Source organism: Aotus nancymaae, unplaced genomic scaffold (assembly GCF_030222135.1).
Source record: "Aotus nancymaae isolate 86718 unplaced genomic scaffold, 86718_ANA_hifiasm-v0.15.2.pri h1tg000036l, whole genome shotgun sequence".
In the NCBI taxonomy this organism is placed as follows: Eukaryota; Metazoa; Chordata; class Mammalia; order Primates; family Aotidae; genus Aotus; species Aotus nancymaae.
Window position 1 is genome coordinate 92,434,796 of NW_026988450.1, and position 15,363 is coordinate 92,450,158.

A 15,363-nucleotide genomic window follows, 5' to 3' on the forward strand; every position below is an offset into this window, starting at 1 on the left:
CACCCTGCACCTCCAGGGCTGGCATGGACCAGAGTGGAAGGAAAGTAGGCCCAAGAGGAGCAACCGTGCACCCCCAAAGCTGGCCCAGAACCTCCGGGTCTGGAAAAGGCTGGGGGTCAAGCTCCATCACTGGTTGCAGGCTGGCAGATGGGGCCTCTGGCAGCCTGGCTCTGTACTCAGGGCCATGCTCAGGCCGGGGTCTGCCCGCCCACCCCTAGTTGCCTGTCATCCTGCCAGCCTGTGTGACTCAGCTGCCATGCCAGCACCAGGCTCTGCCTGCCCAGCTCTCAGATTTGCGGTTTCCTGTGAGGCCAGGACAAGCAGCGGGTGAGTCAGCCCATGCAGCCTGTGCTGTTGCAGAAGCCTCCCCAGGGCAGGCACTGGGCCGCATTCCTCCACAGGGAGGCTCCAGGCCCTGCCCCGCAGGGCCAGAGGGCAAGGATAGGCGGCCCCAGTGAGAGACCTGCGCCCTCAGGCCATAGATCCAGTCCAGGGCTGCAGCTGGCAGGAAGGCGCCCAGGTGCCACCATACCTACGGTGCCAGCCACCTCCCGGGCCACACCCCAGCCAGAAAGCGGATCTGCCTGCCACCAAGGAGCCCGGGCTACCCTAGAAACTCCTGCAGGTGGGGGGCCTGAGAGCAGCTGTTCTACCTGGAAGTGCAGAATGATTGTCCAGATGAGGCCAAGGGTCAGCTTGGGGTTGCCGTCGGCAATATCATCATTTCTGATGTTCACCAGCTTCACCTGTGAGCAAGGGGCTCTCGGTCACGGCCCACGGGGCAAGGCTGGCTCAGTGAGGGATCTGGGTGGGGCGCAGGGCCGGGGGGCAGCCTCACCTGGCGGTGCCGGAGGTAGTCCAGGGCGATCTGGACATTCTGCAGCTTGTGGAAACGCATCCTCCCCTTCTCCCGGGGCTGTGGGGAGACACAGTCAGCACTCACAGTGGAGCTGGCGCTCCCAGGCTCTACCCTCAGCACCCCCAAAAGCACCACAGCGACTAAGCCAAGGGTCCTCCCCAGGGGGCAATAGCCCTCCTCATCCCAGGTTCACCCTCCCCTGCAGGAAAAGGGAGGCCACCGGCCCAGGGGCCAGGCCAGGCCCAGCAGGGGCTCGGGAAGTCCAGCGACCCAGGCTGAGGGAAGGAAGGAAGGGGTGGGAGGAGACAATAGCCAGGAAGCCTGGTGTGGAGGGCAGAGGCACTAAAGGGGGGTTCCTCCTGCCCAGCGGCAGCAGCCTCAGCAGCTGCTGGTGGGTCCCAGGCCAGCTCTGGGCAGCATGGTGGGCAGGCAGCTTGACACCCAACCACCTGCCCGCCCAAGAGCCTGGCAGGGGTCAGCCGACGGGCCTCCAGCCCCCAGAGAGCTGGGCTTCACGGTCTTGGGGAGCTCCCGTGCCGCTGCGGCCGGCAGTCACAGCCACTCACCAGGCGTGAGCTCCTGGTTACGTCCCGCTCCCTCGGCTGCCCAGCCAGGGCAGGGCAAAGGGTAAAGGGCAGAGGTCAAGGTTCAGAGTCCAAGCAGCAGAGAAACCAAAGCAGAGCAGAGCATGAGGTTACTGTGTCAGGGACCCAAAGCGGAGGGCAGCAAGGCCCAGAGCGGCCGAGGTACGGGGGTTGCGGTCACTCCTAGGCCAGGCCTTGGCTGCGTTGCTGGGGACAAGGCCAGGCTGCCCCAGGGAGAAGTCAGGAGGGATGACCTGACTTCTGAGTAGGGTGGGCGGCCGGAGAGGCCCCAAGGAGGGAAGGCAGACAGGGGTGTCCAGGTGGGGGCAGGCAGGGCCCGGATGGGGCAGAGGCACACGTACCAGGCTGTCCCCCGAGAGGACCTCCAGCAGGGAGATGAGGTTGTGGCCATCGCGGAGGTCTTCATACAGGTCACTGATGTGCCTCTGTGCCTGTGGGGACAGCAGCAGCTGGGGTGGCCGATCCACAGAGTGGGTGCTGGTCCCAGAGGGAAGGAAGCGGGAGCCCACGGAGCACGCCCCTGCCCCTCAGAGGCACCTACCTCTGCCCTCCAGTGCTGCAAAGGGAGACCAGAGGAAGAGGAGGAAGAGAGAGACAGGAGCAGGCGTGCAAGAAAGACAGAAAATGACAGGTTTCAGAGATGAAAGGTGAGTGCGCAGGCAGTGTGAGGACAGCCCTGGGCGGCGGGGGCCACCCTCCCTCAGTGCCACCCGCAGCCTCGGCCCCTGTGACACACACGAGCATGTGCCACCAACCTTGATGAGGTGCTTGTTGACCCACTTGGTGAAGGTTTTCTTCTGTACACGGTCCCGCTCATCTGGGGGAGACAAGACCAGCTGACCTGGGGCCTGGGAGAAGCCCCGGGAGCCCACGGGTGACCACCGTGCAGACACAGCGGCCTGGCTGGCCGGGTCCCACCTCAGGGGAGCCCCAAAGCCCCCCTCAGATCACACACTGAGCCCCAGGCACCCTCACCACAGCCCAGCCAGGACAGCAGAGACCCAGGTGCCCAGGGCCCAGCAGTCTCAGTCCAGGCGGGGGTCAGGCACAGCCAGGTGCAGCCACCCCACCCCCAACTGTTCCCCAGAGGAGACAGGACGGTCCGGGGCCACACCCTGAGCCCACGGCACACACAAGTCCTGTCCTGCACTCCCCCCGCCCCCCACAGACTGAGACCCAAGTAGGGGTGTGGCAGGGCCAGGGGCAGGTACTGCAAGGAAAGCTGTGTGTCCTGACGGGCAGCGGGCCCTCCGAAGAGCACAGAGTCCCTCCACCACCCAAGCCCTACACCTGACGCTCGGAGGCCCCGGCCAGCCTTGAGGAAGCTAGTCGGCCTCCTCCATGTTGGGTGGGTGGACATGGCTCGCCCCCGACCCCCATCTCTAAGACAGCCCTCCACCCGGTGCCAAGGCTTCCTGCCACAGGAAGTGGCCTTCCTCCTCCAGGGACCCGCCCTGCCTGGCGGGGGTGCCGCAGGGGAGCCCCTGCTACCTTTCTTGCCCTCAGAGGCCCTGAGCACAGCCAGGTACAGGTTGTCCTCCGAGCTGGTTCTCTTTCGGCCCAGGCCTTCAGGCTCAGGCACGCGGAGCAGGTACTGAGACATGGCGCCGCCCCACACCTTCGTCACCCTCAGCCTCAGGCACGGTGCTCTGGGCAGCCCCGCGTGGCACACAGGCAGCTGAAGGCTATCGGCCCCACGAGACGCTCACTCGGCACAGGCTCAGCTCAGAGCTGGAGTCGGTGTGGCCACTCCCTGCCCGCTGTACTCCCCGAGAGGCCGGCCCACCCCCGGGGCCCCACCCACACCGCCAGGGAGGGGAGTGTCCCGGCGGGAAGGAGCGAGGAGCCCCTCCCCCATGGACACGCCCTCGGCCCACCAGAAACAGGAAACCGGAGTTTCCTCACCCATCCTGCCCACTGCAGCCCCCTAGGGGGACCTGGGGGTACAGGGCACCTGGCCCTTCACTGCACACTAACTGGTGCCAGGACAGTAAAGGCACACAGGCCATCCCCACGGCCACCCAGAAGGACCCCCCCCCAACAGAGGGAGGGGCTCCCGGGCCACGCCTCTCTTTAGAGCTCCTTCTAGGCCCTGCTTCAGCCTCTGCCCACCCACCCCGCCGTGGTGGACTCAGGAAGCCGAAGACACCTGGCTAGGGGAGGGGGCCTGCTGCCCATCTGCTCTGGCAGCCCCAGCATCGCACCTCCTCACAGACCTGGACGAAGGGAAGCCAGGACCACACCCTCCTCCATGTGCCCGCCCTGCCCCAGAGCCCGCCAGGCTCCTGCTCCAGGGCCACTGGGGTCCCACGCCAGGCCTGGCCTCTCCCAAGCTGCCCCCTGGCAAATCCTGGAGCACTGCCCGCGTAAGGAGCCTACCCTGGCACAGGCAGACTGGCAGCACACCTCAGGCCGGAGGCGCGTAGCTGAGGGCTGACTCATGGGGGCTGGGCTTTGTGGGGGGATGGAGCAGCGGGAAGCCCCAGGAGGGGCCCAGCCAATGAGTCAGGGTTGGGGAGGGGGCCCAGATCAGTGACTCACAGAAGGGAAGCCACACCTGGGGCAGGACTTGGGTGACCCCAGGGGTGGGGGGTGCTGTTTGCATCTGGGTGGGGCTCGAGGGACCCAGCCTCGGCTGTAAAGGGCAAAGGACAAAGGGCCTGTGCTGGTTGGGGCCTCTGGCTCCCTGGGGTCCAGGGCGGAGCTGCCTCCGGCCAGCTTCTGGGTCTGCCCAGCCCACCCGACCACCATAGGAAAGAATGTGTTGCCCCAACCACAAGAATGTTCCAGCCCCACATCAGGCTGATTCGGTCCAGCTGGGAGCTGCACTCGGGCCTCAGTTCTGGGAAGAGCTCACCCCACCCCATTCCTACTGACCCTGAGGCCGTGAGGGGGCACCAGAACCCCCACAATGGGGGGTGCTCAAGCCCCCCAGATGTGGGGAAGCCCCCACCCCAAGCCAAGGGGCACAGCCAGCCCCCAGGACTCTGCCACATCTTACATCCATCCCTGGTCTCCACGCCTGGACTCTGAGCCTGGCATGAGATTTGGGGCAACCCTCTTGCTCTGCCAGTCCAGCCCAGCAGCCTCCAGAACCTCAGGAGGCACCAGAAGCTCCCAAATCCAAATCTGATCCCGCACTGGTCACACCTCCAGTCGTGTGCCCAAGGGCACGCCGCACCTGACACATCTGCTGCCCCTCCCCGGGCCCAGAGCCACTGGAAACTGTCTGCCTCTTCAGAAGCCCCCAGGCCCAGCAGCTATCCTGAGGCCAAGCACCGTGCCGAGACCCTGCTGGGTGTGGGCTCTGGGGGCCAGGCAGTGAGCGGGTGGCTCCTGCCTGCGGGAACAGGGCTGCCACTCTGCTGAGGAACATGGTGTGTGATCCCGGAACAGCCAGGAAGGTGGGCACGGGGAGTCCAGGACAGCTGGAAACTAGGAGCCGGGGCCAAGGTCCAGGACTCAAGTGGGCTCCACCCCAGTCAGGCCCCTGTTCCAGCCTTCTCCCTGCCACTAACAGCCTCAAAGATGCCGCCCTGGGCAGGGCCAGGGCCAGGCATGGGGCAGGGTGGGGACCCAAGACAGAGACGGGGCAGCAATGAGGCTGGGTGAGGAGAAGGGCTGGGGCAGGGTGGGCTGGGGGCTCCATGAGGGGCCTCCACCTCCCAAGCCTGGCTTGAGCGCCCCTTCCCGCTGCCTGCCTCTGGGTGCCTCTGCTCTGAGCTCCTCCCCACCCATCACATCCCCCTCCCTCCCAGCTCTGCCTGCCCTCTAAAACCAAGAGACACCCACCTCCCCCGCCCAGCCAGGCCACGCCCACCCTCTGCGGCTGCAGCTCAGCTGGCTCTCCCACCTGGGACGCACAGAAAACACCCCCAGCTCGGGTGCGTCTACACAGCCGCCTGACGCCTGTGCTGTCCAGGGCAGCCGACCCTCGGCCGCCAGCCAAGGCGATGCTGCCGTGGCCCTCTGAGCGGTATCGCTCCCCCGTTTTACAGGTGTGGACACAGGCTGGGGTCCCGCTGCTAGTGGAGACGGTCCTAGGACGGAAACCCCAACACTGGGAAGGGAATCCCACCGGCCCTGGACTGCTGCAAGTCCCCGGAAGGCCTGGAGCCCCGCCTTCAGCACCTCCTCCCTCCCCCGTGTCCCGGCGTCGGGAAACCCAGGCCAGAGCCCGGGCTGGAGGCGAGCCAGCCCCGCCCCTCCAGCGCCTCCTCCGGAGACAAGCACACGGGGGTACGGGAACGTCACCCCGCCTTCCTCCCCAGGTGTTTCCGGAGCTCGGAGGCAGGGCTGCACCTGGCCTGGGCACCACCCCCACCCCAGCCCCGGCAGCAGGTCCCAGCAGAGACCCAGCGCCACTAGCTGCGCGCGACGGTGGCCCCGCCGGTGCTGCCGCACCCACCTACGCAGCACAGCCGCCGGTAGAGGTAGCCCCTGCGGGCCGGCTCACAGCCGCTGTCCAGCCAGCACGGCCGCTCCAGCGAGACCTCCCTCGGCGAGGCGAAGGCGCACCCTGCCCCCCACATGCCTGCCACGGCCCGAGCCCTGGTTCGGCCCCGGACGGTGGGGCGAGCTGGACCGCGGCTGCGCCTTCGCTTCCAGCCCACGCCGCGAGGCCGCCAGCTTGGCTCTCCACCTCCCCGCAATCCGCCCACCGCGGGAGCGAGGCCCAGACCCGGAGAACCTGCCCCTGGCGCGCAGCCCCGCCCAGCGCAGCCAGGAAGCCGCGCCCCAACCCGCTGGCCGGGCCGGGAAGCTGAAGCGGCCTGGGAGGGAGCTCTGGGCAGGATGTAAGGTGGGGGGTGCGGGGCCCAGGGAAGAAGGCAGGGCACGGTGCCCGGCAGTGGGGAGACAACGCCGGGGGCAGAACCGAGGGGCTGAGCCCCGTCTGGCACCACCGGGGAGCAGAGGCATCCCATGAGCCAGGACCGTGGCGGAAAGGGGCAATCGTGGGCTGAGGTGGGGAGGGAGGGACAGTGTCTGGTCCTCAGCCAAAAACATGGATGGGAAAGAAGCCCTCAGTCCGTCCCATCCCCACAGCTGAGTCCCTGGCAGCTCGGGGTGTCCCCGGCACCACGCCTAGAAGCCCCATCTTGACTCATCTCAAGTATGGGGGATCCAGCGGAGGAGCTGAGGCGGGCAGCCCCCACACTGCAGGAGAGGCCCGGCCGGCCAGGTCCCCGGTGGGGCAGTCCCTCTGGCCAGATGCCCAGGCTTCTGCCTAATCCCCAGGGTCCCGCCCCAGGATCTATTCACTCCAGCCCCACCCCATCCTGCGCTGGGCCCGGCTGCCACCTGGGACCACAGCCCAGGAGCTGGTGACTTTGAGCAGGGAGGCAGGGCACAACCTGGCTGCCCCCGCCCCCTGTGAGGCGGTCCAGGCCCTGCCTGAGGGCATGAGGGCACCTGCCTCACCTGTGTGTGACTCCACCCCCTGCTCTGTGGGTGGGGAGCCACCTTCACCTCAGTGCTGGCCAGAACAGGCACCTGCCTCACCTCTCCCCATCACAGTGGCTGCCACAGGCTTCCCTTCACGAGGGGGACGCTCCTGCCCTGCCTGGCCTCCCCTTCCACCCACGTGCCTGACACAGGCTGCAGGCTGAGGGCCGCCGCATAGCCCGCCCTGCGCTGGGACTGCAGCAGGGTCAGGGTCTACACTGCAGTCTGGATTGGGGGGGCCAACACTGCTTTCACTGACATTCAGCTCGGGACAGGAAGGGGAGGGCACAGGGAATGAAGGGGCGGGAGGGAGGCGGACCCTCCGCCACACCCCGAGTCCCCGGCAGGGGCTTACCTTGCTCATCCCGCGCCCATTGACGTCCCCTGCGCCAATGCCACACAGCGGCCAGGGTGACGACGTGGCCCACCACCACCAGGGAGGGGAACAGGCTGCCCGAGGGCTCCATGGCCACCAGGCAGAGCCGCCAGTGCCGCCCTTCCCACTCCAGAAACCGGCTGCTTCAGGCTAGACAGCCCCCTCCCTGCATGCAGGGTGAGTGAGGGGGAGCACCGGGACCAGAGCCTGCCCTGCCCACAGGACCGCCCCACACACCGCAGCAGCCCCGAGACAGCTCCCGCCCGCCTCCTCTCCTCCTCCCTCCGCCGGTCCGGCCCTCGGCACCTCCCCACCCGGCCGGCTCAGCTGTCCCTGCGCTGAGCTACTGACGCTGAAGGTTAGCAGGCCTTAACCCCTGCGTCCCCGCGGCCACACCCGCTGGGAGGAGGGGCCAGCCGCAGCCCCCCAGCACTGCCCGCAGCCTTGGCACACATCCTCTCTCCCAGCCTCCCCCTGCTATCCCCGCCAGAAGAGGGGCCTGAGCAGCCCACTCTGCCTCCAAGGCTGCCCTCTGGGGACAGCTGCCAGTCACAGAGGGATGCCAGCGCCCCCCACTCAAGCCTGCAGCTGATCCCACCGCACTCAAAGACCTTCGCCCTCCTCACCAGTCCCAGCGCCGCCCCCCTCCCCCGGGACTGCAGATAGAGCTGAGGGGGTCTGGGTGAGGGCGCAGGAAGTAGGCTGCCTGCAGGGTGAGGGGCAGAGAGCTCCTGGCCTTCAGCCTCAGTGCCCCAGCCCTCTGGCTCCTGTCCCCAGCCCTCTGGCTCCTGTCCCCAGCAAGGGGCCAGGCTTTCACAAGACTTTCAAGGGCCGCCCACCTACCGGGCACGATCTTCATCGGGGACAGTGGCAGAAGCCCACGGGGCAGACAGAGCGGGCCAGGGGTGTGGGAGGTCACGGGCCCCTCAGAGGAGGCACAGGCCGCGGCGGCAGCGTCGGGTGGGAGGAGGGCACGGCTGTGCTCCTGTGAGCAGCAGCGCATGGGGGAGGGGAGCGGTGGGCAGGGGCCCAGGGGATATAAATATCCAAGGAGGGCTCGAGAGGACGGTCACCACCCAGACTTAGAACATGACGCACAGCTCGAGAGCACCCAGGCCCTGCTGCAGTCGGGTCTGGCTGGGCAGTGCCACCTGACACCTCGGTCCCAGCTCCCGCAGGGGATCTAATGGAACAGGGCATGGGGGGTGGGGGGCGTGGGCTCATGTCCCTGCAGTCCCTGTCCACCTGGGGGGTGCTCTTGGAGAGGCCACAGAGGCCAAGAGGAGAGGCCGCCCGTTCTCCCAGAGGGCCCTGCGCAGGTCACTCAAGGCAGCACCTGGCCCCACTGGTGGCCGGGACAGCTGCCCCAAGGTCACGCACAGGCCTGGGATCCAGGCGGCCCGAAATCAGGGCTCTAGCCACTGAGGCAAGTGCCTGCCCCACAGCACAGGGGGTGCCTCCAGCCTCAGGCCTCTCCTGGGGTCCTGGGGGATCTGGGATAAGGGTCACCCCTCCTGGGCCTGGCTCCACCCAGGAGCCCAGAAGCCCTGCTCTGTGGAAGGCCTGGGTCAGAGGGTTCGGCCACAGGCAGGCCCAGAGCATACATGTTCTGTAGCGCGGCCAGAGAAACAGGACGTGGGGCGCACACGGCTCCGCTCCTCTCACCCAGGACCCTCGTCTGCTGGGTGCGCCCCTCAGGCCCAGCAGAATGCATGTTGACAGTTCTACTGCTCCTGGCACCACATGGAACCCTAAGCGAACCCCATGAAGTCCTGTACAACGAATGCGTCATACAGATGAGGAACCTGAGGCGCCATCCAACATCCCGCACGCTGCCATCTGAGCCCAGGTGGCCTCCAGTGTAGTCACCTCAGCCCACAGAAAGGCACAGTGAACCAGCCTGGCCCCGGCCACTGGGCAGGGCACCCTGGTCCATGCTGGTGAGCTCAAGGACAACCAGAGGCCTGAGGCCAGATGGGCCCACCCCAGCCTCCTGCTCTCCAGCCCCACACTTCAAAAGGTGCTGCTGAGGGAAATGCCTGCAGGCGCCTGCTCTGGGCGGGCCCAGGCAGCCCTAAGGGTCAGGGACACCCGCTGCCCCAAAGGCACGCCAGAGAGGGCCCAACTCCCAGCTGAGCCCAGGACGGCATCCGGCCAGCAGTGGGCAGGGGCCGGCAGGCCGGACGTTTCAGCCCACTCCCTGTCTCAGGCCAGGGAAGTCTCCAAGGAGCCTGTGACTCAACAGCCTGGGTGAGAACCAGCTCCTGGAGGCAGGAGTGCCCCAGGCTGGCAGGGGGCAGTTCCTCTCCCACTCCACTGAGCCAGGACAGGGCCCGTGGTCCAGGACACATCATACACGCCCCTGGGGCAGCTCCGAGAGGGAGCCGTGCCTATCCCTGCATCCCAGATTCTGGCGTCTCAGAACTGTGGGCAGCGGGAAGAGACAGGTCTGCCAGCAGCAGCCCCGGCCCCCTCGTGGCCCCGCACAGCCACAGGCCTTGGTCCCTGGCTCCCCTCCTCTGCCTCCCGCAGCCTCCAGCTCTGCCTGCCCTACCTTGGCCCAGCTGAATCAGCTCCTCCATGCTGTACCTGTCCATGGCTGCTGCACAGGCCAGGCTGCTCCGGAGCCGGCAGGGAGGAAGGCGAGGCAGGAAGGAGGGAAGGGGTGGGAGGCGGAGGGAGGGCCAGGCCCACCCGTGCCCTGGGAACAGCGGCTCCTCCTCACAGCCACCCCTTAGTGAGTTGACGGAGCTGAAGCCCAGCAGACTGACGGGTCGGACCAGCCCAGCAGACCCGCCTGGGGGTGCAGGGGACTGGCCTGCCTGCAATCCCAGAGAGCCCTCCGGCCCCAGCCCATGGGTCTTCCCTACTGCGCCTGTCCCGCCCAGCAGACCCCACCCTGCAGCCTCCCCTTCCCGCTGCAGGCCCCACCAGCCCAGCCCTGCCACCCCACCCACCCTCCCACCCACATTCCAGGCATCCATGTGCCCAGCGGCAATTTGTGAGCCACGTGGGAGCAGAGCCCCAACTGTCCACCCCACCCCACTCATTGAGACCCACATTCCTCAGCCCCAAAGGTGGTCCCTTCCTCCACCTGAGTCCTCCCAGGCATCGTGTCCAGGGGCGACTGTGACACCTCCTGCCTCCCCTCTCCACACCTCCACCTAGCTGCTTGTGGACCAATGAAGTACAAATCAAATCCCGCCATAACTCCACTTAGAAACCTGCCTTCGATCGACAGAAATCCCACAAACAGGTGACTCAGCCAAGCCAGTGATACCTGCGGAGAGCTGGTCAGGCCACAGTCCACCTCCACCCAGGACACCATGCAGCTGTGAAGAAGCGCAAGGCAGCCAGGCCACCTCCAGGAGCCCTCCTTGATGCAGGGCTACAGAGGGCCAAGTGGAGAGGTCGAGGCACAGGCGTGCATCCTCCACGGGGAGGGGCAGTGGTGGCGGTTACGCCGGCCCCTGCTCGTTCCCGTGGGAAGCAGTTCTGGGTGCCGTGGGTGGACAACGCTCAGCTGGCGTCTCCTCCACATGATCCTGGGTTCCTTCTGAATTTTGAGCCAGGCAAAGCATCACTATTTGAAATGTAAATGATGGCTGGGCACCGTAGCTGCAATCCCAGCACTCTGGGGGGCCAAGGCGGGTGGATCACCTGAGGTCAAGAGTTCGAGACCAGCCTAACAACATGGAGAAACCCTATCTCTAATAAAATACACAAAATGAGCCAGGCATGGTAGGACATGCCTGTAATCCCAGCTACTCAGGAGGCCAAGGCAGGAGAATCGCTTGAACCCGGGAGGCGGAGGTTGTGGTGAGCTGAGATTGTACCATTGTACTCCAGCCTGGGCAACAGAGCAGGACTCCATCTCAAAAAAATAAGTAAAATAAAATAAAATAAAACTGAAATGTAAATGAAACTCACGTATAAAACCTGCTCCAACAGCTTCCCACCACACCAAGCAACCAAAACTCCCTGCCACAGGCCCAGGGCCTTCCCATGAATCCTCTCCCTCTGGCCATCCAGCCTCCCTCTGTCCCTCTCTCTGGGCTACTCCTGGCAGGGCAGGCACCTCCTGAGAGCCCTCCCTGATTGCTTCTGAAGCCACCTCCCTATCTCTGTCTCCTCACCCAGTTCACCCCACATATCTGGGCCCCCCTGGGGCAGGGGCTCCGTCTGGGTATGGCCCTGGCCTGTGCATGGCTAGACAAGCAGATGGACGGATGGCTTCCCACACAGATGTGCCGCTAGCAGGGACAAGCAGACCACCAGGGCACAGAGAGTGCGGGGCCCCACCGCAGGGGTACGGCTGGTGCTCCCTAGCCAGGGCGGGGCCCCACCGCAGGGGTACGGCTGGTGCTCCCTAGCCAGGGCTGGATGGAGAGGGGCAGCCCATCTGACAGAGCCATTGTGGACCAGCACAGTTGGCCCACGAGCTCTGACCCTGCCCTTTTGCCAACTTCGGAGGGGCTGTGCAGCGGGGAAGGGAAGGGAAGGGCAGCTCACTGCTTGGTCACTTTAAAACTCAGAGAAGTCCATGGTCTCAGGTATCCTCAGAACTGCTCCGGCCTGTATGCAGGGCCATCATGACCCGTGCCACTGCCCGAGGCCAAGCCCTGGCCCTCTGCCACACCCCACATCTGAGCCCCGTCCTTCCCCTAGCTTCCTATCCCCAAGCTCAGCCCGTGAAGTCGAGGGGAGAGGGGTCTGAGCCTGCTGGCCCTGACTCATCCCGGAGCTACAGCTCGCTTCCTGTTGGAAACTCTGAGCTGCCGCTGGTGGCTGTGGCTTCGGGGGGGACTGAGTCACCTCCATCGGGGAGGGATGTCCTCCGCTCTGCCCGCTGTGGCCACACCCAGCCCCCCCACCCTTGGTCCTGCCGCCAGCTGCCCGCCAAGCCGGCCCGGCCCAGCCCAGCCATGGACAAGGAAGGAGAAAAAAGGAGGGGAAGGGCTCCCAGTCACCACACCCAGGAGTTGAGCACGAGGAGGCTGGGCTGCCAAATGGCCGGAGGTGGGTGGGCAGCAATGCTGGGGGAGGGGAGAAGCCAGCAGAAAGGCCCCATGGGCTGGGGCCTGGACTACACACCTGGCCAAGCGGTCTTTGTCTCACGCCTCCTCTAGGAGACATGTCACCCATTTAGAGAGGAGGTGGAGAGGCCACAAGACCTGCCCAAGGCTGGGGAGAGAGCCAGGAGGGGAGGCCAGCCTCCTCCCTGCAGCCTCATGGATCCTCCCAAACGGGTTCAAGGCAAGCCCCTAACAAGTCCAACTCACCCCAGCCTAACCAGCACCAGGGCTCTGCCTGGCACCCCTCGGGGGCAGCTGTGCCCCAACCTTGGGCCTCCCCTGGCCTCCCCCATACCTCAGGTAAACTCCTGCCCACCCCAAGAGCCCCACCCCAGGCCCCCTTCTTCAGCTGGAGACAGCGAGCTGCTCCCCAAGTGCCAGCCCCAGAGAGGGAGGTGGGGCCAGGCCGGCCTTCTGCTGGGGGCCAGGGCAATCCTGAGCCGGCACGGCGCTGAGGGCGGAGTGCTCCAGTGTGTGTGTAAGCTTCAAGCTGCAGGGGACACATCTGCCCACCTGGGTCCTGCTGGCACAGGTGCTTGGGGACAGAGGGAGGCCACAGAGAAGCTACAGAGCAAGGGGTCTCTGAAAGCCTCTGGGATGACAGGACCTGTCTTGCCCTGCGGGACCTGGTTCATACCAGGAAGGGCTTATCTAGGCCCCAGGTTAGGCCAGCACATGCCACAGCACAGCTTGGCCTCTGCCCTGCTGGAGGAGCCTCCTGCCTGGACCCTGTGCTTCTCCCCATCCTGCCCAGGGCCGTCCCCAGCCACCACCAAGCCCAAGCTGGCCAAGCACTGTTACTGGTCACACTAGGCGCTCTGTGCAACAGCAAGCCTGACCATCAACCACTGCGGCAGGGGAGGCGGCCAGGCCACGTGCTGGACGATGGCCACCCACGACCGGCGCCAGCACCTCCTCAAACACCCCATCTCAGCGCCGGAGGGGCCTCCAGGCAGACAGGCCACTGGGACAGGGGAGGCGGCGTAGGGGCGAAGGCAAGGGCAGTGCTGGAGAGAAAGCAGGGGGCGCCCCGGGGTGTGCCTGGGGAGGCGCTGGCATCAGCCACAGGCTCCTCCTTGGTCTAGACACCCCAAGGTCCCCAGCCAAGGAGGAGGAGCCACGTGGCTCCACAGGCAAGCGCACCCCACACCCTCGGGCAGAGGGGCCACCTGCTGGTGTGAGCGACACTCCGCACGCCAGCTGACCACTACGACCCAGGCCCAGGTCCGAAGGAACCACAACCAGACCCCCAGTTTCCACCCCTCATGACCCTGGTCAGGGTGCAGCTGACCTGTGGCTGGAGCAGGGGCAGGCTCCGGGCTGGGCCTGGCCAGGGTCCCCAGGGTGGTGGCAGGCACCACAGGGGTCTCAGGTGACACCTTCTCAGGCTCCTTCCGGCGGTAGACACGCTGCTCCTCCGCAGGCAGTGGCCCCCGTTTGGGTGGGGAGCTCAGGGGACCCTGCACAGCCTGCACCTGTGGGGTGCGGCGTGCGGGCATCACCATGGCAACGGGGCGGCGCACACGTTGCAGAGAGGCGGGCACGATCTCCGGGGGCAGGTGCAGGTATTGGCGGAGGTGGGCAATGCCTTCATTGGTGAGGTACCAGTAAAAGTGGCGCCAGGCAAAAGTCTCGCGGACCAGGCCCCGTGCCCGCAGGGATGCCATGGCACGCATGACCTGCAGGTTGGTGACGCCGGGCACATGGGGGTGCAGGCTGCGGGGCCGCCGGTCCTTCTTGGCCACCATCACGCCCTCGCGGAAGAGCACCTCATAGATGGCCCGCAGCTGGTCCCGTGGCATGAGCATGCCGGCCACCATGGCTGCTGGAGCCGGGAGGGCAGCGCAGGGGCGAAGGCAGAGGGCAGGACACCTCGAGAAGGCCGCACGAGGCTCCCGCACAACGGGAGGGCAGGCAGGCAGGCTGGGGCGCTGAGCGCGAGGGCGCAGACTCCCGGCTGTGCGGCTCGTGGGGCTCTGTGCAATCCCTGCCGGCACTGCCGGCCGCCCGCCCTCCTCCAGGACGCCGGGCCGGCCCCCTCTGACTCAGCAGCTCGGCGGCCCCTCCCACCCACAGCCAAGGGGCCCTTGCAGAGTGGGGGGCACCGCAAGAGGCAGCGCCACCTCCACAGCTGCCCCTTCCCCCACCAGGCCCCAGGGCTCCAACGTCAGAAATGACATCAGGTTCTAAACACATCCTTCAAAGTCCCTAAGACTGTGCTGGGGCGAGTGGGGGCGGATACGGTCCAAGGGTCTAAAGAAGAGGGCCGCAGAGCAGGCAGCGGGGCTGAGGAGGGGTCCTCGGCAGGGGCGTGGGTTCTGGTTTCACAAGGATCTGAAGGGGGGTGCTGGGCTGCCAGGCCTGGAGGGATGAGAGGCTTGAGCTGGGAGGACTGGGGCCTGGGGAAGAAGCTGGGGTCTTGGGGGAGGAAGTCCAAGGAGGGTGGCCGGGGGCAGCTGCCGGAGCACATGGGCTGCAGGCACCGTTGCTGCTGTCCATCAGGCAGGCAAACCGACAGACCCCCACCTCCACACACCAGGCTTAGAGGCGGTGGCCACTCAGGTTAACACTTCCCGTTCCAGGCCAGATTAGGGGTGGCCACTCCAAGCCCACAGCCCTTTGAGCAGAGCACCAGCTAGAGGGCTCTGAGAGGCGCCTCCATCCACCCCCACCTCCAACCCAGCTGTCGGAGGCCAGAGACTCCCAGCTGCCACAGGGAATCAGAGTCACCAAGTCCTTACTGCCCACAGATGCCCACCCTGGGCAGCCCAAATGCCCGTCTGTGGGCCAGATGGATGGCTGCAGAGTGGAAGAATGCCACGCCAGGAGATGGCCAGGGCCCAAGGGAAGGGAAGAGGAAACAGCCTTGCGAGGCCCTGCAGGCCTGGCCCAGCCACACCCATCATCACACCGCCCCCCACCGCCCCCACCAAGGGTCCAGGCATGGGAACCCCACCCAACATTCCCACTGTCCCACGTTGTGCTCCAGGGACCCCCACCTGG

At 66.3% G+C, this 15,363-nt stretch overlaps 1 protein-coding gene across 20 annotated transcripts in view; it reads right to left on the reverse strand.

The window, feature by feature from the left end:
• PLEC (plectin) overlaps positions 1–15,363 on the reverse strand; it is a 59,029-nt gene that overhangs the window by 20,597 nt on the left and 23,069 nt on the right. For 4 of the 20 annotated variants that reach the window (XM_064384709.1, XM_012473331.2, XM_012473342.2 and 1 more), the window contains 6 exons: positions 2,220–2,281; positions 2,006–2,020; positions 1,806–1,895; positions 1,426–1,461; positions 839–916; positions 654–746 (listed from right to left, as the gene is read on the reverse strand). In XM_064384709.1, the coding sequence (XP_064240779.1) occupies positions 654–746; positions 839–916; positions 1,426–1,461; positions 1,806–1,895; positions 2,006–2,020; positions 2,220–2,281 (374 nt within the window). Of the gene's footprint in view, positions 1–653; positions 747–838; positions 917–1,425; positions 1,462–1,805; positions 1,896–2,005; positions 2,021–2,219; positions 2,282–2,955; positions 3,219–5,872; positions 5,997–7,264; positions 7,447–8,128; positions 8,280–13,651; positions 14,181–15,363 lie in introns of those variants that run through there. The other 16 variants (XM_012473334.2, XM_064384710.1, XM_064384713.1 and 13 more) reach the window with 12 other exon arrangements.